The sequence below is a fragment of the Panthera onca genome, chromosome D1 (genome assembly GCF_046562875.1).
Source record: "Panthera onca isolate mPanOnc1 chromosome D1, mPanOnc1 haplotype 2, whole genome shotgun sequence".
Lineage (NCBI taxonomy): Eukaryota > Metazoa > Chordata > Mammalia > Carnivora > Felidae > Panthera > Panthera onca.
The window spans coordinates 103,882,029-103,905,122 of NC_138348.1; the positions used below are offsets into that span (position 1 = coordinate 103,882,029).

Here is a 23,094-nt window from a genome sequence, read left to right on the forward strand (position 1 = left end):
CACAGTCTCGGTGAGGTATAGCACGGGCTTGGCCTAGGTGGTCAACGCCAGGAACATCAGAAGATGAGCCACTGATTCCATGGACAGCCCGGCGGTGGGATTCCTAGCCTGCTGCTCCTTGCTGGGCCCTCCCCGTCTTGGGCACCCAGGAGCCCCCATTCTGCTATGTGCTCAGAGAACTGTCTGCACGTTACTCATGCCTGAGGGCCCGTGCATTTGAACCACAGACTTGTGCAAGCCCTACAATCAAAGGGGCCGGGGCTGGGTGCATGGGGTCCTCCGTTTCCATCCCCAGGAGCTGAGAAAATGCAAAATAACCCCACATTTAGCAAATGACAAGACCATTATTTTTTCACAGTTTGAAATTATAATCTTCGCATATCGTCACTGATCAGACCGCAGAAGTGTCAGGACACTGGGGAGTGTGGCCCGGAGAACAGACTCAGGAGAGGTCTCGCCACCCTAACCTCTTGCGGTTTTGTACCGTGGGACAGGAGCGCATGCCGGGGCGCCGATTTCCGCGAATTAGCGCCCTCTTCATCATCAAAATCACGCTTACTTCATTTTCTTTGTTTAAAGGCTTCAATTCCTTTTAAGAGTTATTCTTGTTTCCTGAATATTTTTTTCTGAACTATCTGCTATACCTTCCACAACCAAACTATGTTGAAGTTTTATTTCAATACTATGACAAAAACACGTTTCACACTAAAATAGTCACGCATCCACAGTGCACAAGCTTGCAGTTCTAAAGTAGAATGAGGAAAAAAAAAAAAGCAAAATTTCTATACAAAGGGCTGGCTTTTCCCTTCTCCCCCCTCCCATCCCCCTTAAAGTTTCTGTATTTTTTTTTCCCCACTTGGTTTCCGATCCAGGAAAGTTGTGTTATGACTCCAGACAGCAGTTGGCTTTTTTTTTTTCTTTTGTTTCTATAAATGCTGCCTAAGTGAACAGAAGGCCGATGTTACTTTACTTCAACAGATTTCCAAAAAAAGACACTAATTCCCTGAAGCACACATGCTCTTCCGCTCAAATCTAGATTCTGGGCTCAAAAGGAAATTGTATGTATATATTTTATTTGGCTTTCTACAAAAAGGGGATGTTTGGGGTAAAAATGTGTGTTCACCAAGACCAGCCCCAACTATACAATCTTCTCTGCTTCATTCAACAAAGCCTAAGGAGTCCTTCAAAAGGAAGGGGATGCAGATGCCTAGGGGGGGCAGACTCTTTTTCACAGATACAGGCAGGTGGTGGCTAATCAGAAAGTGGTCTAACCCCCAAGGAAATACAAAAAGAATTGAAGGGCCAAAAAAAAAAAAAAAAAAGCAAAACCACTCCAGAACAAGATGGATTTTCACCTGAGTTGCACACAGGCAAAAATTTCAAATCAGAATGAGGGGGGTGGGGGTGGGGGAGTGGGGGAGGAGAGCCACTGTAAACAATCATAGTTTGTAAAGTTGTCCTGTGCGAAAACAAGCCTGTGATGACTCTACCCGCCTCTAGGCAGTATTTGTAACTTAAAAAAAAAAAAAAAAAAAAAAAAAAAAGGCAGCTATTTTACATGGACATTTAAACACAACCAAAGTCAAACAGTTGTCAACTTGTAAACACTGGAAAACAAAGATGGCAGAAAGAAAAAAAAAAGAGAGAGAGAGAGAAAAGGAAGGAGAAAGAAATTCGAATATTGCAAACTGAGATCTGCCCCCAGAAGCTGCAATTTGGCCTTCTTCCTACAAAACGAGAGTCTACGTGGGGATTGAATTCAGCTAGAAAGGGTGACACACTTTGCATACTGAACAAATACAAAGTGAACAGAAATTATAACTTATTTATGGGGTTTTACAGAGTTCAAACTCGACTCAAAGTATAAAAATAAACTTGGACTTTGTTCATTCGTTAGTCTTAGTGCCTGGAAGCACTTCTCTGAAACTGGTCTGTGCCAATTGGGCAACACGAAGTGCGGTCTTCCTGAACCTAGATTTTTTTTTTCTTTCTGAGCTTCCTAGATTCTTAATTTGGGGTCCTTTTGTTTGGTTTTTAAATGGTTTCAGGGAACGGAGTGTCCTAGTTTGGCTGTGGGTTTAACCTTTTTGTCTCATTTTCTTACAAGTGAGTGCGCAGCAAAGGAACCCTTTCTATAAACCTACAAAAAGGAGATCCCCTGTTTATCTGTTTACTTTTTTTTTTTTAAAGGCAAAAGACACTAGAGGAATGAGGTGTGTGTGTGTGTGTGTGTGTGTGTGTGCGTGTGTGTGTCTGTGTGTGATATTGGAAATGCTCTGGTGAAACTATGGTGTCACTTTTTACTTTGATCTGCTCATTTCTTGTCACCCATCATGCTTTGCTCTCGTTCTCCTTTGTCTGTGTGGCGTCATTGGGGACCGTCTTGACTTCGGCTGGCGCTGGTTTCGTTTCTGTCTCCTGGCTCTCCGACTTTGCTTCTGCGGGGCCCTTCCTGCAGAGAATTGGGAAAACAGCAGTGAGAACACAATCTACAGTAACTCACCCTTCAGCCAGTCCCTCGGGAGGGGCTCCCGCTTAGAGCAATGGTCTCCATCCTTGGCTGCACGCTGGAATCACCTGGGAGCTCTAAAAATCACTGGTGCCTGGGCTCTACCCCCAGAAATCCTGATTTAATTGGTCTGGGCATGATGACTTTTAAAAGCACCCAAGTGACTCTAAAACGAAGCCAAAGTTGAGAGCCACTGAATCTGAGGAATGAGACCTTTTCTGTTCCAGCCCTAATCCAATGCCAGGGGCCCAGGGTCCTTACCTGGGGTGGTGGAAGGGGGCAGCAGATGTGGCCTTTTCCTCACCCTGATCGGTATAATTGGTATAATTAGTCAGACTGGTATAAGTGGGGCATGCTGGGCTGGTTCCCCAGTACTGACTCCAGGGGCCCCTCTGCAAACTGCCTTGCTCTTGCCTGTCTTTGCTCTCACCACACCCTGTGCTCTGTGTTTCCTGGTGATGCCTCAGTGCCTAACCCTCAGTGCCTAACCCTCAGTGCCTGGCCAGGGTGAGAAAATTTTGTGACCGAGGCAGCTTTTTGTGGCATGAAAGGCTAGACTGGGATGTCACGCGACACATGGGGACAAGGGGAGTAGGGGGGTTAGCGGGTGCTGAGTGGGCGGGATAGAGGAGTCCTACTTCCTGGGGTTCAGGGCTCCTGGGTGCAGTCCTATTTCAGCTCTTGGTGGCAGCATACTGCTCATGTGGGGGCAGCCACAGGAGCCTCTGTAAAAACCTAGGTCTCGCTCTGCCTTATTCAGTCTCAGGAGTGAAAGTCTGATCTAAGGATGCACTGGGGCAAGCAGGCTTAGACCCCAGTTCCAACTGCATTTTGGCATCATATTTAAGAAAGCTGCTGAGTTTAAGGACTTGCCCTTGAACTTGGAGACCCAACAGTCATTCGGTGCTTGTGAGCTCTCACTGTTCCCAGACATTCCAGGTCAGAAGAAGCAAGAGTAGGTGGTGGGGGTAGGAGGTGAGGGGGTGGGGTATCTGGGGCCGGAGTGGGACAGGGCCCTCTGGACCACATCCTCTCCCCGCATGGGCCTTGGGGTCTGCCTCTTTTCTTCCTGCGTAACAGTGCTGTTCTGGTGGGGACTCAGCCTGGACCCTGGATAACACACTGTCTGTGGGCCCCAGGGTGGCCAATAAGGGCACCTTGGCCTCCTTAGCTTGCTTCCCAAGCTACGCTCATCAGGGGCCCGACTGTGAGGCTCCCCACCCCCCCCCCCCCCCCACCAGGGAAAACAGAAGTGGCTGCTAGGATGATAAGGAGAAGACGTAATTAACATGGCCTAATTAGTGAGCAGGCGGCTGCCTGCCCCCCTTCTGTCCCCTCCTCATCCCAGCCCCCTGGTTGACAGTCGCCTCAGAGAAGCCCTGGAACAGGCTGAAGACACATCTAACAAAGAGGACACAGCACAGCACAGACAGACGCACACCACCACGGGACATAACCCGACGACAGCAGACAAAGAGAGGCCGTACTCGGTCTTTGCTGGTGCAGGCGAAACAGAGCTGTCTGCAGTGGAAGGGGCAAGCTCAGGGGCTTGTCCACTGGCCCCAGCGGTGGGAGCAGGAGAGCCCAGGGCTGCAAAAACATCCTTTGCAAGGTCAATATCTGGGGTCTTGAAGTTCCCTTCGTCCATTTTAAAGTCCTCGCCCTGGGCAGGGTTTGTGGCGCTGACGGAGGCAGCCTCGCTCTTCGGGCTAGTGAGGCCCGTGGCTGCTGCCTCGGTCGGGCTCTTCACGGCGCCGGGCTGGGTGGGCTCGGGGTCCGGGCCTTTGGTGCTGGGAGCCTCCTGCTTGGCCTGCGGGGCTGCCGTGGCAGGGGCGGCCGCTGCCGCCGCTAGGGGACTGGTTGCCCCGGCCGCGGTGGGGCTCGGCTTGCTCGCGGGAGGGGCCTTGGAGGCCTCCCCCGCGCTGGCAGGGGCGCTGGGGCTGAGCACAGCCCCCTGGTGAGCCAGGACACTAGAAGACAAACTGCCGGCAGCAGGGGCTGAGGCCGGGGTGTCGCTCAGGTCAACGAGGGGGGCAACCTTGGGGGCCGAAGCTGGGGGAGGGGAGGAGGCGGTGGCGCCGGGCCCCTTGGAAGGGGTGGCCTGGCCAGTGGGCACAGAGTTTGAGTCAGGCGTGGCCGTGGCCGGGGGGGCAATACTGGAGGTCAGGGTGGTGGTCTCACTGGTGGGGCTGTTCTGAGCAGTGGCAAAGGTTTCGGTGATAGTGTCAGAGTTAGCGGTGACGGTGGTGACAGAAGGCAGCATGTCCTCGACAGTGGCTGTGGTGTCGGCCGGCAGCCTGTGGGGAGGACAGGAAGTAGAAGAGAATAGACAATGAAGCTGGGACGAGACAGAGAAGCGGGCATGGGGAAGGGGGGACGCAGCCAAGGAGGGGGTCGTGGGCAGGGCATGCAGTGACGCACAGGCACGGACACAGGCCCACAGAGAAACGAGGACAGCAAGAGGAAGCACACGCCCAGGCGGGCAGAAGAGGAGACAGGAGACACAGACCTGCTGGCCCTTCCTCCCTGCTGACGCCCCTCCAGCTCTCTACGCTGCGCTGCCTCTCCCTGCAGCCCTGTCTGACCCCTGCCTGCACCCCAACTCCAGGAGAGGCGAGCCTCAGTTCGCCGTCCGCCACTGCTGGCGTCAAGGACCCCGAGGAATGGGCCCTGCTGTCCTAGGGGCTCCACGGGAACTGATGGGGAAGGTCGGGAATATGGCAGACAAAGAGTGCTCCCAAGGCCCCTAGCAGTCGCGGGTTGTCCAGCCAGAGATTTAAATTAAATCCTCGCTAAACTCCACTCCCTTCAAAGCCCCAGCACTCACGACAGCCAGCCTTCATGACCGCCTCGGCCAGACGCGGTTTCTGACTGAGGGTCCCCCAGGCTTCTGAGAACAGAAGGGTCAGGGAGCTCTACGCGCCCCCACCTCCTCTCATCCTTCCAGGAAGAACGCAGAAAACCCTAGAGCTCTTGAAAATCCTACACAGAATCTGCTGAGCCTTTCAAAGCTCAGAGCCTCTCTCAGTGCGGGTGTGTCCCCTTCGGCCACTTCCACAATGTGCGTGTGACTCGGGCATAGGGTCTAGAGATCCCGCTCACCCCTGGAACCCTCTCAGAGCATCTGCAGGCTCTTCACAGAACCAGGAATGCCTTCTCTCTAGGGAGAGAGTGGGCTCAGGCATTTCTGGCCAAGGGCTCCAGAATCTGGGCTGCATTGTTGGGCTGGGAGTGGTGGGTGGGAGGCATGGAAGGCGAGGCATGGGTGAGGCGATGAGGTGAGTGTGGGGCTCTGCGGCCGAAGTGCCGCCCCTCCCCACCCACGTACTCGGGCTCCGTCAGCGGGGTGGTCTCGTTGGGCTCCGTGTGTTTCCCTCCATCGTGGTTTGGGGTCCGCTCCTCCTCGGTCCGCACTTCCACGATGGGTTCCTTGGACTCATCTTTCCTGTGGAGAGAGTTTTGCTGGTTCGATCCTGGCCTGCTGGGGCAGGAAGGGGGCTCCCGGGGAAGCCGGCTACAGCTCAGGGCTCCTGGGTTTGGCCCAAAGTTGATGTGGGGGCGTGGGCATCTCAAGCCCAAGGGCCCGAGCCTCAGCTCCCACTCGTGCTAGCTGTGTGACCGTGAACATTGGATTCGCTCGCTTTGGCTTCCGTCCCCTCATCTGTAAAATGGGGCAGGCAACAGTCTCGACCTTGCCTGGCTGTTGGAAACATTAACTGAGACAACGGATGTCAAGTGCTTAGCACAGTGCCTGGCACAGAGAAGTGCTCAGATAATCTGTATTTCCATACAGTGCCTACCCTGTGGTGACACTCACAGCTTACTCCCTGCTCTGCCTCTTCTCACCTCACTCCAGCTCAGGTCCACCCGGTGAGTCTGTGGAGCCTCTTGCTCATTGGCTCAGGACCCGTTTTTCCAGAGATGCTGGAGGGGACAGCATCTGGATGGTCAGCTCCAAAGGGACAGGAAGTTTTACCTGTTCTGTTCGCAGGTGTAACCTAGTGTCTGGGAACAGAGCCTGGCCCTGTTTTAGCTGCTCAGTAAATATCTGTTGAGTGATATATGAATGACTGAATGAATGAAGACATGAACGAACGGCAGCAAGGCAAGTGTGTGTCTCAAATGCTATGGCAGGTCCCCTCCAAGTTTATTTAGCTCTGAAAATTCCCCTCAGTTTGGCCTATGCAGGGATTTTCAACCTTCTCTGAAATTCTAATACGTTAGATGTGGGGTTGGGCCCAAGTGTTAGCTTTTCAAACAGGAATCCCCAAAGACTGTGTTTTAGGAAACATTTCTCCCGTGCTTTTTTTTCCACCTTTGGGGTTTCCAAATGGGGAAACTGAGATGGTTCTGATGCTAAGCCCCCCGGCCCAGGGCAGAGCCTAGACCCTAGCAGTGGCAGTTAGGTCTGCACTCACGAGAAGGCGGCTTTGCCCTCCTCCATGTCCTTGCCCTTGGCTCCGGGCCCAGCCTTTCCGCACAGGTTGACGGCAATGCACATGAGCAGCCCGCACTTGTTCAGGAAGTAGCAGGTGATGTCCACCACCACCAGTAGCAGGACAAAGATGACGATGAGGATGCCCACAATGGCCCCAGTGCTCAGGCCTGATGTAGGGCTGCCGTTGGCTTGAGTGGGAGGGAGGGAGGGGGGGAGAGAGAGAGAGAGAGAGAGAGAGATGGCTGGTGGTTAATACACTGACGTGCAGACTGCTGGACCCTGCAGAGCAACAGCCCCTGGGGGTGGGGTAGCACCTATAGGACAAAGTCGTGGCATTTGTGTCAAGAGTGGCACCTTCCGTGGGGCCTTTCTACACCCCGGTGTGGAGACAACAGAGTCTCTCTGTATCTTCAAGAGGGCGGGATGGCAGCCTTACCTCACAGACCAGGGGGTAGGGGCATGAGGCTCCCACAAGTCGGGAGGAGTGGGCACCAGGAGCTGTATTTCCACCCCTGCGCTCAGTCTCCGAGCCTCCCCCAGCCCCATACTTAGCTGATCTCCTCTTGAGCTCAGGGAAGCAGGCAGGCAGGTGGTGGTCACCGGGTTCAGGCTAGACCATGGCTCTTGGGAGTACTCAGGGACAGGGTCCCAAGTGGGGTGGCACAGGGTTCCCAAGGCTTCCTTTGGGCTTGTGCTGGCACGAGGCACAACAGTATGCCCAGTAAACGACCCCACCTCCTCTCCTCCTCTCCTCCTCTTTAAGGATGGCTCTAGATGATCCTGACCTTGGACAGTGTACATTGGCTTCATGGCTTATCCTTCTTCACTGCACCCAGGGAGACAGACGAAGACCATTTACTCTGGAGACATGGAGGTCTGCCCAGGGTGAAAGGTTTGGGAATACTCACCATCTGGGAGCTCAGGCACACTTGGATCAGACTTCAGGAAAACCAGCAGACTCACCCAGAGATGCACACCCACACGGACAGGCACACTCACACTCAGGGCAAAGGTCCTCTGTGCCCACTACAGACAGACACGTTCTCCCACTTGAGCAGCCCACAGCATGCCCGTTCTGGCTGGGCTCACTTTGAATGACTCAACTTGTGTCGCACTCCCCAGGGCCCCGGGGGTGTTGATGGTATCACAGAAGGACCCCAGCTCCCCAGGCCCCCTTGTGTCAATGTTAGCTGCCTGAGGTGGCCCCCTGTTTGGTTCCCCCCCCCACCCCACCCCAGTGTCTGGGAGATAAGAAGTCATGCTGTGGGCAGCGAGCTCTGCCCATAAGCCAATGTGGAGACAATGACATCACACTGAAACACGAGCATGTCTGCTTCGTTTTTCTTCTTCTGGAAGGATAGAGTTCAAGAACTGGCTGCTCCACCCCACCACCAGACCTTGTCTGAAGCTTCCTGTGCTGCCAGGACCCACTGGGATCCCCCAGGTCTGCTGACTAGAGGCGGGAACTGTGGCCAACACGGTCTGGGTCTCGCTGTGCCTTTGCTGAGCCCCAGGCCAGGCCCAGTGGCCTGTTAGCCACACAGCACACCAGATAATGGAGGAACGTGTAGTCCAAGGTGATATGTGCTACAGACAGGCCCCAATCTTTTTCTTCCATGCAGTCTGTGTTCCTGGGGGCACTCTTCTGTCTGCCCAGGTGTCCCTGGTCAGGTATCGCGGAGCCTCTTCGGCGGTGGTCCCACCCCACTGGCCTCTGTTTCAAAGTTTAATTCAGGGTACAGACCACCAGGCCAGCAGGCCACAGACGACTGCTCATAGCTTCATTTCTCGCACCCAGGGTGCATTTGGGCCTTATAGTTGGAGAAGACTCTCAAATTCTTGAGTATTTTTGGCTTCTCTGGGACCTTGGTCTTGCTTCCCAGTGTTTCCTCCTCAGGCTTGCTGGCTGGTCCCATCCAACCTGCACTGAAAACCTTAGCCTATCCCCCAGGAAGGTCCCAATACTGGCAAAGGCCTCTGTGCTCAGAGGACCCAGCTCCAGCCACGCTGTCTCTGGTTCAGCAGCAGGGAACTGATGGCTGGCCCCCGTGATCCGCTAGAGCAGGTCTTTTCCCTAGCAGCTCACAAAAGCAGAAGAGAGCATTCGTTCTTCTCTTCCGGCTCCTCATACATTCCACCCAAAGAAGCAGAGAGGCACACAAGCCTTCCTGATGTTCAGAATCCCAAAGCTGGTTCCCCGAACAGGGAGGAATTACCAGCCTTGGGCTTTCTATCCCTGACAGTGGCTTCCAGCCACTGCCGCCTCCTGACGTCGGTGCCCAATAGGTGTCGAGTGCCTACTTCCCGAGGAAGGAGCCTAAAGCATTTGGGGGAGGGGAGAATGTTTGTATTTTCGGACTCAGTGGCATAAACTCGACATTCCGAGGTTTACACATAAGCGTGGTTTTAGGGGACCAGTCATATCTCTGAAGAGGACAAATGGTCCACGGAAAGGGGGCTCTGTGCATGTGAGAGGCAGCCACTGTCCACCTTGTGTTCTGGGCTCGTTAGACCTGGCTGGAGGGCTGCCTGGGTTCTGCAGGCACACTCAGGGGAAGGGCCAGAGGATACAAAGACCCCGGTGACGTGAGACAGAAAGAAGGGCAGCGGTCTTCCCTTCTCCTGGCCTAAAGGCCTTACACATGTCGTGCACTCTCCCACACCTCTGCTGTAACTCATGGCACTGCTCCCCGCACCCCCTCCCCCCAACCCATCCCTGTGCTCCAGGCCAGGGCCTTCATCCTACCTGCTGAATACACCCAGCCCATTCCTGCCTTAGGTCCTTGCTGACTCCTTTCTGGGAACCCTCCAGCCCCGTAACCTCCTGGCTGGCTCTTTGCTGTCCTACAGGCCTCAGCTCAAATGTCACCTTGCTGGAGAGCCCTCTCCCTCCGTCCCCTGATCTCTCACTCTGCCCAGTATCTACCACAGAGTAGATAGAGTAGTAGAGTATCTGTTCTCTTCTTACTTCTATCTGCCACCTTCTGTTCACTTGCATGCTTTTTATCTGGCTGTCTTCTCCAGAATGTTCTAAAGGGTACTCTTAGTTCTCCCCAGCATCTAGCACAACCCGACTCATAGGAAATGTTCAAAGAATATTTGTCAAAAAGACGAGTGGGTGTTTAGTCTGGAGGTGAGAACACCATCTCCAGATGTTTACAGATGTGTCGTGAAATGGAAGCGGTCTTACTTGGTATCACTGCTGGATGGAAACTGTAGGGGCGGCGGTAGTTCAGCTTCCCTCGAGAGAGAGCTAACAGTGTGAGCTGCCTCGGCAGGCAAGCACCCTGTGCCTGGACACCCTTGGCAGGGATGCCTAGTGCTCTGGAAGAGGCTCCTGTGTTGGGCAGGGCCTGGGACAGAAGGTGTCTCCACACCCTCTTCAACCACGGGAGCCTGCCGTCCCATGTCGCGGTCTAGCACCCCGCACGCGGTACAGGTCCTCTGCACTGACGACTTTTCCCTTGGAAGACTAGAACACTCAGTGGGTCCCGTTTTTATTCACTGGTCCTCGGGATTTTATTTTTATGTGAAAAATAAACACACCTTTTAGCATAATGTTTGTCACCTGCAGCAGAATTTCTAGGGTGCTTTAGACTCTGGGGCTCCCCAGTTCTAGTGAATCAGGATCTCTGTGGGTGATGCTCAGGAATCTGGATGTGGCCGAGCGGCCCTGGTGATCCTTATACATAGCAGAGTTTGAGGAGCGCTGTCTCCAGGCCATCTTGTGCCTGGGTCACAGTGAATAATAGTGGCTTCTATGACTCCTGGCCCACGGATGAGCTGTGGAGTCTCGCCTCGTGGCCCTGACCACTGAGGTGGTCATACTGACGTAACTGACGTACTGAATGTATGGAGAGAGGGAGCAGAGACTCTCCCTGAAGGAAAAAGGACCAGCCAGTTCACCACTGAGAGTACAGACTTCCAGAGGAAGTAAGAGGCTCCTTAAGCTAGAGAAAGGGTGTGTGCAACTTTTACAAAAAGAAGCTGTACGTAAGGGAAACACCGGGAAATAGATGAGAGGGTATGAAAGTCAGCATTCATTACCTCTAGGGGGATGTTATAGAACTGTGTAGCTCAGGAGAGCGAGGAGGACATAGGTTATCTCCTACACCTTACGTAACATTGTATAAAAAAGGAAAAATTAAAACCTTCCAGGGATCTGTCTTTGCATGACCTTACGCTGGCCTCCTGTGACTGACTCACCCCACATCTGCACGCACAGACTTTCTTGGGAGCAGTTCCTCCATAACCTCCAGGGTCACAGCCACCCGAATGGTGATGCTGCGAAAGTGAGGCTGTCCATCTTCTGTGGTTCCTGGCATGGGAGAGGCTGGCACTGACCGGGGAACTGGCTGCCCCATGACAGGGACCTACATACATCTCTCTTAAATGCCTCAAAATGGGAAGATGGGTCTCACATTTTACAGACGCCAGATGGGTCTGAGTCATTATGTCGCGGGACCTCAGTGCAGCCAGGTGCCCTTCCCACTGAGCGGGAGTTCAGGTTCACTTGCAAACCCCTCACACGTCTGCTTCCTCCCTCCCAGTATCTGCTGTGAAACAGACAGCTGGTCTTAAGTTTGGAAAGAGTCCTACTAAGTGTGACTACAAACAGAATAGGATTTGCCAATGAGAACCTTCTCTCGCATTCTGTTGATCACAAGATCACTCTGTGCAGCCTCTGCTATGGGGTTTTAATGGGGGCAGTGACATCAGGAGCCCTGGCTACAGAGACTGTATGTCTGATGGCCCACAATGCATTCCTGACCCCAAAGTGACCAGCTCCTGGTTCTGCAAAGGCACTTTCCCCTCATCCCCCTGTCTGCTGGGGACTGGGAAAGTTCAAGGAGGCAATGACCCACAAGAGCTCTCAGGATAGCTGAGCCAAATGCATAGCCCCTCATTGGGAAAGGAAAGCCTCTCCTCTGCTAAAACTCCATGCAGCAGGTTGCAAGTTTGGGGTACAATTTGGGGTAATCAGAGTTATTCAGGTACATGTGAGGTGGAGGAGGGAAAGGACTTGGGACACTTGGTAGGACACACAGCTATTAAATAAAATCAAAGCACGCCGGTAAGTTCACGTGGACTGTTATTTCCTTTAATAATGCAAAGGTGTAAACTTCATAAAGGCCTCGCTGATTATCTACACAACAGTGTTAGCATTCTTATTAGTAACATACATGATCCAAACCTGCCATATAAATATTCCAGAAAGGAGCAGAGAAACCCCGCGGCATGGGGGGCACGGGCAGCACTGAGCAGGGCGCAGCGGCTGGGAGAGCCCGGCGAGGCGGCAAGTGCTTACTCCTGTGGGGGCTCGAAGGGCCGCTGTCTTGGGGATTCCCGGTGGGGCTGGGGGCCACAGCCATCACTGAGGACGGTGTCCAGTGCGAGTGGATGTGCCCTAACACTGTCTCTTGAAAGTCATCCCATTATAAGCCATGGGTCTGCAGTGGCCTCAAAGTGCCTTTGGCTGAGGCACGCCTCGCCCGGGGTTGTGCTGAGGGGACAGGGCTCTGTCAGGCCTCCCTATGCTTGGGACTAGATCTCTGAGGAGTCCCTTCAGAAACACTGACACTGTCCCTTCCCTAGGGGCGGGACTGGGGCCAGGCCAGGGCCCCCCCTAGGGGAACATGTGACTTCTGCCTAAGATGATATCAAGAGCATGCCAGAGGCCAGGAGGACAGTGACGGGCCACTTGGGTGACGATGGATCTCTCCTTCCTTCGTCCTCCCTGCAGCTCTAACTGACCTGGGGTTTTTACACCAGGCCCAGAGGCCCCGGGTGCCTCTCCTCAATGCTCTGCCTTGAGCCTCAGAACCATGCCTGCTTCTCTTGTGCTGGTGTGAATGCAGGTCAGGGACCCCAGGCAGAGAGGTTCTAGATGGGGCTGGGGGTGCACAGGGCCGGGGCAAGAGGCACTACCTGCCTGAGCTGCTGGAAGAGTGTGTGTGCGTGAGCCTCTAAATTGTGAGCGCTGGGGACGCGGGCCTGTGCCGACCAACACCACCAGCCGTGCCCTGCAGACCACGGGGTCCCTTGGATTCCCAAAGGGAAAGACTAGTCTTCAAACATTAGAAAAAACCAAATGGAACTAAAAAATAAACCAAAAAGAACAAAAATCAAACTTCTGTGGGATGTTTAGAGATGAGATGTATAGGATGATACGTGACCACAATGGACGGAGGTTTTCTTTAGCAGAGGGTCCATCCCCAAGCGTGTACAGGATGGTACTGAGCAGGACCCGCCTGGGTCTCCATGTGAGACTTTAGCAAACACACTGATCTTTCTCTCCTGGGCACGTGGAGAGGACGCCCCCTCAAGAGCAGAGAGGACTAGCTGGCTTTCACCAGAATTTTCTAAATGTCACTAGAGTCACTGACCAATATGGGCGGGGGTCAGGGCATTCGGGAAGTACGACAGGCTGAGTGATTCGCAGTGTGGACACTCTGGGAGGGGCCTGTTCCCCACCCATCTGCTCTGGTGAGTATGTGCGGAGTGCGTGACCCATGCTGGGCTTGCAGTGGATACTTCTAACCTGGGGGCTGATGTTTATGCGACACGGTGGGTCACTGTGGGACCACAACCCCCAAGACAGGCTCTGTGCTAATCTGCTGGGCAGTCCCATTATCACTCCAACTGGGAGACGTGCATCTTTCAAAGCTGACTGGTATTGGGCATATCACATGTTGGTCCTGTTCGCAGAGCCAGCATAAGGGGCTGGTTGTAATACCAGGACCACCGTGCCCCCCAGAACATCTGTTCAGCCCCGGAAAATGCCTAACGAATCCATTTTCTTCCACTGTATGGGCAACAGGGTGACTTACTTTGCCCATCATGTCAGCAAAATGCCCGGATGCATCAGAGCGGTTTGGCCCCCTGACCACGGGCACGTCAAGGCAAGCAGTGCCTATTACTCTTGAAGGGCAGAGGGGGAGCACGGGGTTGGAATGGGGTAGGGAAAACGTGGTGATGTGGACACTCTGATGCAAGCTTTAGGAGGTACTTAGACACTTTTCTCTGCCACATCATGTTCAGGTAAGAAAAAAAATGCAACAAGTAGCAGAGATGTGCAGAAACTTCTCTGTAAAACTAGCATGATGCTCTTCTAAAAACCGCGTTTAAAGAAAAGCGCTCCCACATATTTTTGTACTGCCATTAAAAAAGGGGGCAAACTCCTCGTGAAGCAGCATGGAAGTATCCGCGAATGGTAAAATGTCTGGAGGTCCAGCTTTTTCCAATCACCAAACCTTCCTCTTCCACACAGAGCACTTGGTGGCGTGGCCGTGGCGGTCCTGACAGGTTCTTCCAAAGGGGGCAACTGATCATTCTCATGGGAACTGGGCATTTAAGCAAATTTAATTTGTGTGTGTTTGTGTTCAAATTCCTAACAGAGCAAAAGAAGAGTCACTGCAGAGAGAAGCAATGAGACAAAGGTGTAGGACGCACAGCAGCCTCCCAAGGTCGCTGAAGGTCCCAAGCAATGGGAGCCCAGAGAGAATGTGGTTGTTTAAAAACAAATGTGGCAGTGGGGATGTCCCAGTGACGCACGTCCAACGTGACATGTGTGACGACAGACGCAGGAAGGGGAGGAGGGGGGAGAAGGAAAGAGAAGGTAGAGACAGAAACAGAGGAAAAAAAAATAGATAAAAAGAAAAAAAAATTAGGTCAAATACAGAAAACGCAAGAATCAAAGGTTAATTCAACTTAGTAAATTAGACTGACAAAGGTTAGGGAAGGGTTCAGTACAGTATTATTCCCATAAGGCCAGTTCCAAAGCTCAGCAAGGCCAGAAGCAGCACAGCAGGGTGAATTCGGGGGTTAGGGGTCAGCGAGCAAATGAAATTACAGTGAGAGAACAGAGCCTCCACAGTAAAGTACAAGAGTTTGATTAGGAGAGTGTTACCTTCGACTAAGGCAAGGCCTCTGAGGGGCAGTCAACGAGCTTACCCACAGCCTCCTGGCCTCTAGAGCTTTCTACGCGTAGCGGGAGAGATGCGCTGTGTGCAGCAAACTGTGCTTTTTCAGCGATAGATGGGACTCGTCTTCCCACTGCGCCATGGCCCCCACCCAGTCGCTCTTCAAGACGATCTCGCCTGCACCCCTCACCTTCTGCTACCGCACTGACCACAGAATCCCACCAAGAGCGCACATCTTGTAGTTCAGAGGTTTTATACGCAGATCCCAACGCCATGGCCAGGAAAGTCCAACTAAGCACAGAGACACCTCCTCCTAATACGCGTGCGGTAGGTGAGCAGTCCCTCCGACCCTCTCCAGGTTAGTGGGGTGCCTTAACGCCTCTGACATCTCCACTGGGCAGGGCCCTGGAGGACAACATCTTCTCCTGTTTCTGTATCTGATTCACAGTGTCCCCACCTGCTGCAACCCCACGAGCTGATGCTGTGGGCACTACCCAACACGTGGACACAGCACGTCCGAGCAACCTGCCTGTGTCACTTAGCCCAGGCAACAAGTGCCACCAGAAGTCTGCCTTGCTGAAAAGGGGTTGCTCGAGCTTCTCCCCACCCCAACCCCCCAGCTCCTAAGTGTCCCATAAAGGCTGGGAAGATCTGGATACATTCCAGACCGTCGATTTCAATGAAAAGCTGACCAAAGAGCACAAAGAAAGAGAGGGCACAGGATGGCAGGGCCACCCCCGAGTGGACATCATATTAAGCAGTCGTGAGAGCGTTTCTTGCAGCCACACCCAAATGCCTTGCCTTTACCACTGACCATCTGCACTAAGGAGCCTCCCTGAGAATGCAGAGGGTAGGTCGAATCGACGTGTCTCATCTGTGGTTTAAGACCCACCTGTCAACTCCCTGGAGGCCCCAACAGGTCTATTGGACACACACACTCACGCACACACAACAGTCGGCCACCACACACTGGTGCCTTTGTTGCTGCACTGACTCGCGCACATGCACGCCTGTGTCCCAGGCAGCTGTACCCTTTCTGTTCTCCCTCCTGCTGGGAGGTGCTGTTGTGATAACTGAATAGAGCACCCAGGCAAGCACTGGAGAGAGGACAGGCATGATGGGGCCAGACCAAGGCCACTGGGAGACCGAAACATCTTCCCCGCCATGCCTGAACACAGCAGAGGGTTTATGGGGCCCTTTTTCAACAGGCTGCAGCTGTATGGTCTATGCCCACCTCTCCTGCCTGAGGCCGGCCTTTGGCTGATCTGGGAAAGCAGAGAGGGGCTGAAGATCTCTCTCTGCTCTGCGGGTTTTGTCAGTGAGGGGACTAACCATCAGGGGCAAGGTGGGTGGGCCAGCAAGCAGAACTCCCACGTTATTCCCACACTTGGGTTGGTCCCGGGTCCCTAGAAACAGTTCTACATCTCCTAGGAGAACCACTCGCATCACGGTTTCCAGCAGACTGCCTTTCACAGATGGGGTTTCCAAGCATCTACTTTCCTCATTTGCTCTGTTTCAAGTAATTCAATTTAATCTTTGTTTCAGTTGAGAGGCCCTTGGAAGATAGGCTTTTTAACTAATTGGGCACCGTCTCTTCCTTCTCTTGGGGTCCCCACAGAGAAGAGATCTGGAACATGACTGTGCAGTAAGCAAGCATCAAATAGCGCTTCAACAATTGGGTGGTCCTTGTAGGAAATGGCAGAGGGTAGATAAGGTCTCAAAACAAGATCCTTACTCAACCAGCCTCCAAGGCTTGGCTGGAGGTGGGGCTTTTCCCATCTCAGGGGTCCCGTGGACTGGCTCAGCATCAGTCCTTCAAGGCTGAATGACACAGGACCTTTGCCCCAGGAGGCTTGGCCAAGCCTTGCTGGGGGTCCAGTACATCTCAACCCACTGCACAGATAGGTACAAAGCAAAACTAAGCTTTGCATGGGCGACCGATCATGAGGATGGCTGGAAGCAAGCAAGTTGTCAGGGGCTGTTCAGGCGCATTAGGAGGTGCAGCTTTGGTGCATTAATTCAAAGCGGGAGACTCACAGAGAGCAGAGGCGGTCATACCTGGGATGGCCGTGGGCTGGGCCGAGGTCCTGAACACAAAATGAGCCGCCTTGGACTTTCCCTGCTGGTTCTCAGCCACCACGTAGACTTCATATTCAGCATTCCAGTCCAGGGACTTGAGCATGACGTGGTCACTGCCAGATGGGAGCCGGATCTCCGGTTTCCACTCCGAGGAGAGCTTCTGGGAGAAACCGGCAGGAAGGACACAAGACACCAGGAAAGTTGAGATACAAATGTTGGTGAGGCCAGCTAACTGGAAGAACTCAAGGGAGTCACTAACTATTGGTGCAAACTAATAAAAAGAAAAACCACTGATAGGACATGGCGTGCATTCTTTACTAGCCCGAAAAACCCTAAGGATTGCACAGGTCAGGAGGTCACCCTTGCGCGTCTGCAAACACACAGACCTCGGCAGATAGCAGTGTGGCACAGGGACCATCTGCCAAGCTGTGCTCCGCGTACGCGCACAGATACCCTGGAAGAGTAATGAAATAAAGAAGCTTCTTGTCTGATTCAGGATGTTGCTCATGCTCAGTCAGGTACGTGTGACTCGCCCTCCTGGACACAGAAACACTGCATCGATTTGTTTTATTAAAAAGAAAAAGGATCAGGGGCGCCCGTGTGGCAAGGTTGGTGGAGTGTCTGATCTCTGCTCAGGTCATGATCTCACAGTTTGTGGGTCTGAGCCCCACGTCAGGGTCTGTGCTGACAGCTCAGAGCCTGGAGCCGGCTTCCGATTCTGTGTCTCCCTCTGTCTCTGCCCCTCCCCAGCTGGCACTCTGTCTGTCTCTCTTTCTCAAAAATAAACAAAACATTAAGAAAAATAAAAAATAAAAAGTACGATTTATTGAGCACTTGCTATCTGCCTGGCACTGTACTAAAGGTTTTCCACAATTTTCTCACTGGATCCCTACCAAGAGCCTGTGAAGTGTTTTGCCAGGCTGCACATTCATGTGGCCATAGATCGCCATGTGGCCCACGTTTAGTTTAAAACAAATTCAGCTGTCTGTATTCTCATTCTCTGAAAGGCTCCTTTCCTTGGCAAACTCTATAATAAAGAGGCAACCAGAATACAAAGCAAATATTGTGTTATATAAAAATATTAATAACATGTTAATGATATCTAGCAAACACTGAGTGTTTAAAGTGCAAGACAGACGAACACAGGGCAGGTAAGGCTGTCATATCTTGGTGTTCCGTCCCTGCTATATTTTTTGTGTGTGTGTGTGGGGGGGGGGGAGAGAACGGGTGTGTGTGGGGGGGAGAGAACGGATGAGTGGGGCGGGGCAGAGGGTGAGGGCAAGGGAGGATCTTAAGCAGACTCCATGCTCAGTGCTGAGCCCGACTCGGGGCTAGATCTCAGCACCATGAGATCATGACTTGAGCCCAAATCAAGAGTCGGACGCTCAACTGACTGAGCCCCCAGGGGCCACTCTCCGTTGTCTTTTTAATACAGACCTGCCTGACACAGCCACAGTGGCTCTTCTGGAAAACTGACATCTCAGGTGGCCTCATACGGGAGGTGTCTCCAGACCCAGCCGGCATCTTCAGGGTAATTATTGTTACCATGTACGGGGGGTTGCCAAGTGTTAGGTACATTTCAGGCTCTTTGTTTATATTATTCCTGATCTGTACAATAATGTAAGAAACTATTTTATCCCCATTTTCCAGATGGAGAAATGGAGGTTTTGGAAGACTGGGCATGCTGGTAAGTGGTAAAGCTGAAACCAGAACCCATCTGTCTGGGCCACATGAGGATAACAAGGGCCAGACACACACTGTCCACTTCCTGCGGGCTGTGCTGGGCCACCACTCAATCCTGGCATCCTACTCCACAGCGAGGAAGCCACAGTGGTCACTCTTACAGGGGTGTCTCGAGGCTGGGCCTTAGAGACGTTAGAGGAGGCTCTTCATCTGATGTCAGGCTCATGCCTGACTTCACAATTAAGTGGGGGAAGGGCTGAGTGGAATGACAGGTCTGCCCAGCAGCTGGCAGGGGGGTGGGGGGGGGGTGGGCGTGTGCCTGGTAGGGCTCTGTGCTGTAATGACTCTCCATTAGGCCCAACCAGGTAAGAGCTCACACATCATTTCAGTGGGGGCTGATCAAAAGAGAGGGAGTAAGTCAACTTCCTTGAAAAATCCTTTCTTGGGGGCTATTGGAAGAAAGAAAACTGCTCTCTGGTTCGTTATCTCTTACTGGTAAGAAATCCTAGCAAGAGACTCTTCCCAGTGTTCAGATTCTGCCTCTAAATCTCTCAGCAATTGACTCTGGTTGGCAGTGGCCAAGTATCATTCTAAAACCAGAGAAACAGAGTGATTCTCATTTTGGGGGATGGAGATGACAGGCGGCATGACAGAAATCTTAGATGGTGAGCAAACCAGGAAGAAAGGGTTCAGGGCCAAGCTCACTGTTAGCAGGATTAGAACAGCTCAGGTAGCTGTGAGGGGCAGGTGGGAATACCACGGTTTGGGATGGTAGGGCAGCCTAGGGCAGGGGCTAACAGCCCAGGGTCTGCACACAGACCTGGACTCAAACTCTGCCCACCCAGGCATGAGAGATCAGGCCGTCACTGAATGGATATAGTACTTCCTCTGTAAAGGGCAGATGATCATAAGAACAGCTTCATCAGGTTCTCGTGGGGAGAAAATCACAGTGCCTGGCCCATAATACACAGTTTACCAAATGTCCTGATTATGAGATACCAGTATATTATATGCAGAAGCTACCGGGTAATTGCAAAATCACTTCGTAGAAATGTTCAAGAAGCAGAAAAATCAATCAGGGTATGGGTTTGTCGCCACGTTCATTTCAGAGGTTTTGAAATGATCCCCGTGTAGACACGGCCTGATGGCTGTAGGTCAATCTTGGGATTTAAAACCCCGAGCAGGGCCCCTGAGCCCTGCAAGACACAGAAGGACTCTGTCCTGCCCTACTTCCCCCTTTCCCCCCCGGGATGTGCATGCTGTTGCCCCAACAAGGTGGGTGTGACAGCTGCAGAAGCAGGTGAAAAGGGGGGACAGGAGCTACTCACCGCTCGATACTTGACCAGGTAGTGCCTGATGGGGGAGCCGCCGTCATCCTGTTTGATCAGATTCACCTTAATAGAGTTTCCATCCTCTCCCATCTGCCCTTCGAGTTTAGGTGCACTGGGTTCCCCTGAAACAGCCAGTTAATTCATGTGACATATTCGCCCACACGAAGAAAATCCAATCCAGAATGGGATGGAGTGATGGGGTGGGGCTGGGCTCTTTCTTGCTTTCTCAGAAATTCAAATGGTTGAAAAGCAGTAAATATAAAACTTCAGATTCCAGTGAGATACCTCAGACTTAGCCCCAAACTGGGAGTGACTTTTGGGAATGTTCTGGGAAACCCTATTAGCACAGTCCTTTTACTGTTTTAGAAACAGGATTTTTTAAAAACTGTTTCTCACTGGTGCTTGCATTTCCTTTTTGCTGTTCTTACAACTGCAGATTTAACTTTGATGAGCCTGATGCATTCTGAGGAACAGCCTGAAATACAGGCAAATGTGCATAAGCGTTTAAAGGAGAAAACCTACACCCATAAAATAATTCTTCACAGCAGCCAGTTTCTTCCCTGGATACATGATTCATCTCAGGGGGCTAGGGGACCCATCCCTAATGGGGACGGAATGACACTGCATTCTTGTGACCAGCTTTCCATGAATTAAATTGCATCACTTAGACTCATTCATATAAAAACATGACAAGTTTCCAGGTGTGATTAAATAAAGCACAATTTGCCACGGGCAAGTCTCCTGTAAGCATCCTGCATTTACGGCTCAACTGCCTGAGTGATAATCCTTGGTACCTCGTTTAAAGTAACAATCATGAAAGTCTTTCTGTTTGTGAGCAGAGAAATGTTTCAGCATTTCTCAACAGAAAAAAAAGTCGATGTCTCTACCTGTGGTATACACTCAGCTCGTGAACCCAAGACAGAGGAGGAAGGTGAGCTCGGTACGGACGAATTACCAGAGGTGGGATGCTTCTTCAGTAAATAAGACGCCGACTTTCTTTAAGAGAAACTGTTTCACTAGTGAGTACTGGGAGTAATGAGGTAAGAGAATGTCTGGTATGAAAAGTTAAAATGAAGATTTAACGCATTCGGGAATTCTGCACTTCCTTCAAAGACACACATCTCTGTGTCTATTTCGTGTCCTCAGACAGAAAATTGGGAGAGCCTACAAGAAGTCACCTTCTGGGAGGGTTGTCCTGGCTCGTTCACTGGAAGACAGAATCATAGACATGTGACCAAAGAACCCAGAAAGGTTTGTCGCCAGGCTTTGGACCTCATCACCCCAAGGTATACCTCTGGCCATTTGTGGCAAGGCTGCTGGCAAAGCCGTTCAGCCCCCCTTCCTCATTCAGCTACTCTGGGAACCTCACAGTGGCCTTGTGTCCGGCTCCCGACTTTGAGACAAGGAGGAACCAGACAGGGAAAGCTACTGGCCAGCCCTTGCTGCTCAGCCTGGGCCTGTAGCACGAAGCCCACATGGCAGCTCCTTAGAAATGCAGATTCCGTTTCAACAAGATCCCAAGGTGATCCTTGTGCGCCTTTAGGTGATGGGGACACACAGAAGCTGACAGGGAAGGTGCATCCCCTTAATGTCAGGGGTGATTTAGGAAGTCACGCTTGTAATTGGTGTTCCTCCATCAGCAATTTAAAAAAAAAAAAAAAAAAAAACCAGGAAAAAAAGGACAAGGTTTTAGGCAAGGTTTTAGGCAAAGACTTGTCCTGTTTTCATGTCGCTATCCAGCTGCTGGTCCCAACTATTCTTTGGAAAATTCTTAGCAATTTGGTTTCGATAATGTCAAGGCAGGTATGCTTTTCAGATTCTTTTGAAGTTTTATATTTACTACTTTTCAGATTCTCCAACCATCTTTCAGATGGTCTTTTGGACCATCCTAAGCCTTAGACAACAGTTGTGTCTTATATCATTGTAAATATCCAGGGCTAGAAAGGAACTCAAACAAAGTGGAGGATATTTCAGAACCGGGCAGGTCTGCACAGTCACAGATGGCAGGAGTAGGCACAGTTGAACTGGATAGCTCTGTTCTCTGAATGCAGGGGACAGACTGGTTCTGGCTGGCCTGGGACTTCCAGGTGTGAACCTCACAAGTCCTGCACTCAGGCTGACTGGGAGAGCTCACGGCCCCAGACTGAATGGGGATGGACATTAACGAGGACTTTTGTATTCAGAATTGCAACACTGACTCTTGTGATGGTCGATTTGCCTTAAGGAGGGAAGGCAGTGGCATCAGTGGCCCTTCCAACACAGTCATGGGGCAAGGACCCGGTCCTTCCCCCAAAGCTTCCTTGGAAGGTAAACGGAGATTAATCTGCTGGGGCTGCTCTGGCTGTACTTTCCTTATGATTTCCTTCCAGATTTGAGCAGCGTGGGTTTCAAGGCTGAATCAAGACCACAAAACACTGGACCCTGCTTTAGGAGTGGGTGGGGGGGTTGTATCTACTTAGAAGAGGTACTCTCTTTCATGTTTGTGGGGATCCCTGTAAAACTGAATGCTTGGACAGGCCACTGCCTCAGTATCCATGTTTGCAGAATCCATGCCCCGAACGAGGTGTTCTCTAGGGCCCCCCTCTGGCTCTGACAGCACTGTGACCCAATGACAGTCACTGTGTTAGGACAAACTATCAAGAACACCTTGGCTATTTTCAAAACACTGTGAAAGACAGACGCAAAATAAGGATGGTCCTACCAATTTCAGGGCAATGTATCCCCAGATCAGCAATTCCACATCTCTAAGGCACGGGGTTGTCCATTTTTCTTTACAGTTTTAAAAGTTATCCTCCCCAAAGTCCTATCTTTGCAAAGAGACCCCAACTGTCTTCAGAGACATGGGAACAAATGTCTTGCCAAGGATTCCCTGCAGAAACTAACAGCCCCGATGAAAGCAGTCAAATCTTATCTTTGGATGTGTTTCAGAAAAAATATGATTGGAACCACAGAGAAACCACTAAAAACTATACCACAGTTAGACCACAGTTCTAACATTTACCAAAGTTGGAACACTATCGTTGCTATTTTATTGGAGCGACTACCATGTTATTCTGATATATGTGTATTTCTTTCTTACAGAATGTAGAGCATGGCATATAATATTTACATGTCTCATTTAAAGAGCTTTAA

The 23,094-nt window shown here is 51.8% G+C and overlaps 1 protein-coding gene across 23 annotated transcripts in view; it reads right to left on the minus strand.

Moving 5' to 3' along the window:
• Positions 1–658: 658 nt before the first annotated feature.
• NCAM1 (neural cell adhesion molecule 1) overlaps positions 659–23,094 on the minus strand; it is a 317,572-nt gene continuing 295,136 nt past the window's right edge. For 6 of the 23 annotated variants that reach the window (XM_060604742.3, XM_060604741.3, XM_060604746.3 and 3 more), the window contains 5 exons: positions 19,960–20,084; positions 16,928–17,105; positions 6,928–7,135; positions 5,838–5,954; positions 659–2,452 (listed from right to left, as the gene is read on the minus strand). In XM_060604742.3, the coding sequence (XP_060460725.2) occupies positions 2,332–2,452; positions 5,838–5,954; positions 6,928–7,135; positions 16,928–17,105; positions 19,960–20,084 (749 nt within the window). In that variant the 3' untranslated portion in view covers positions 659–2,331. Of the gene's footprint in view, positions 2,453–3,996; positions 4,807–5,837; positions 5,955–6,927; positions 7,136–12,026; positions 14,418–16,927; positions 17,109–19,959; positions 20,085–23,094 lie in introns of those variants that run through there. The other 17 variants (XM_060604750.3, XM_060604751.3, XM_060604752.3 and 14 more) reach the window with 4 other exon arrangements.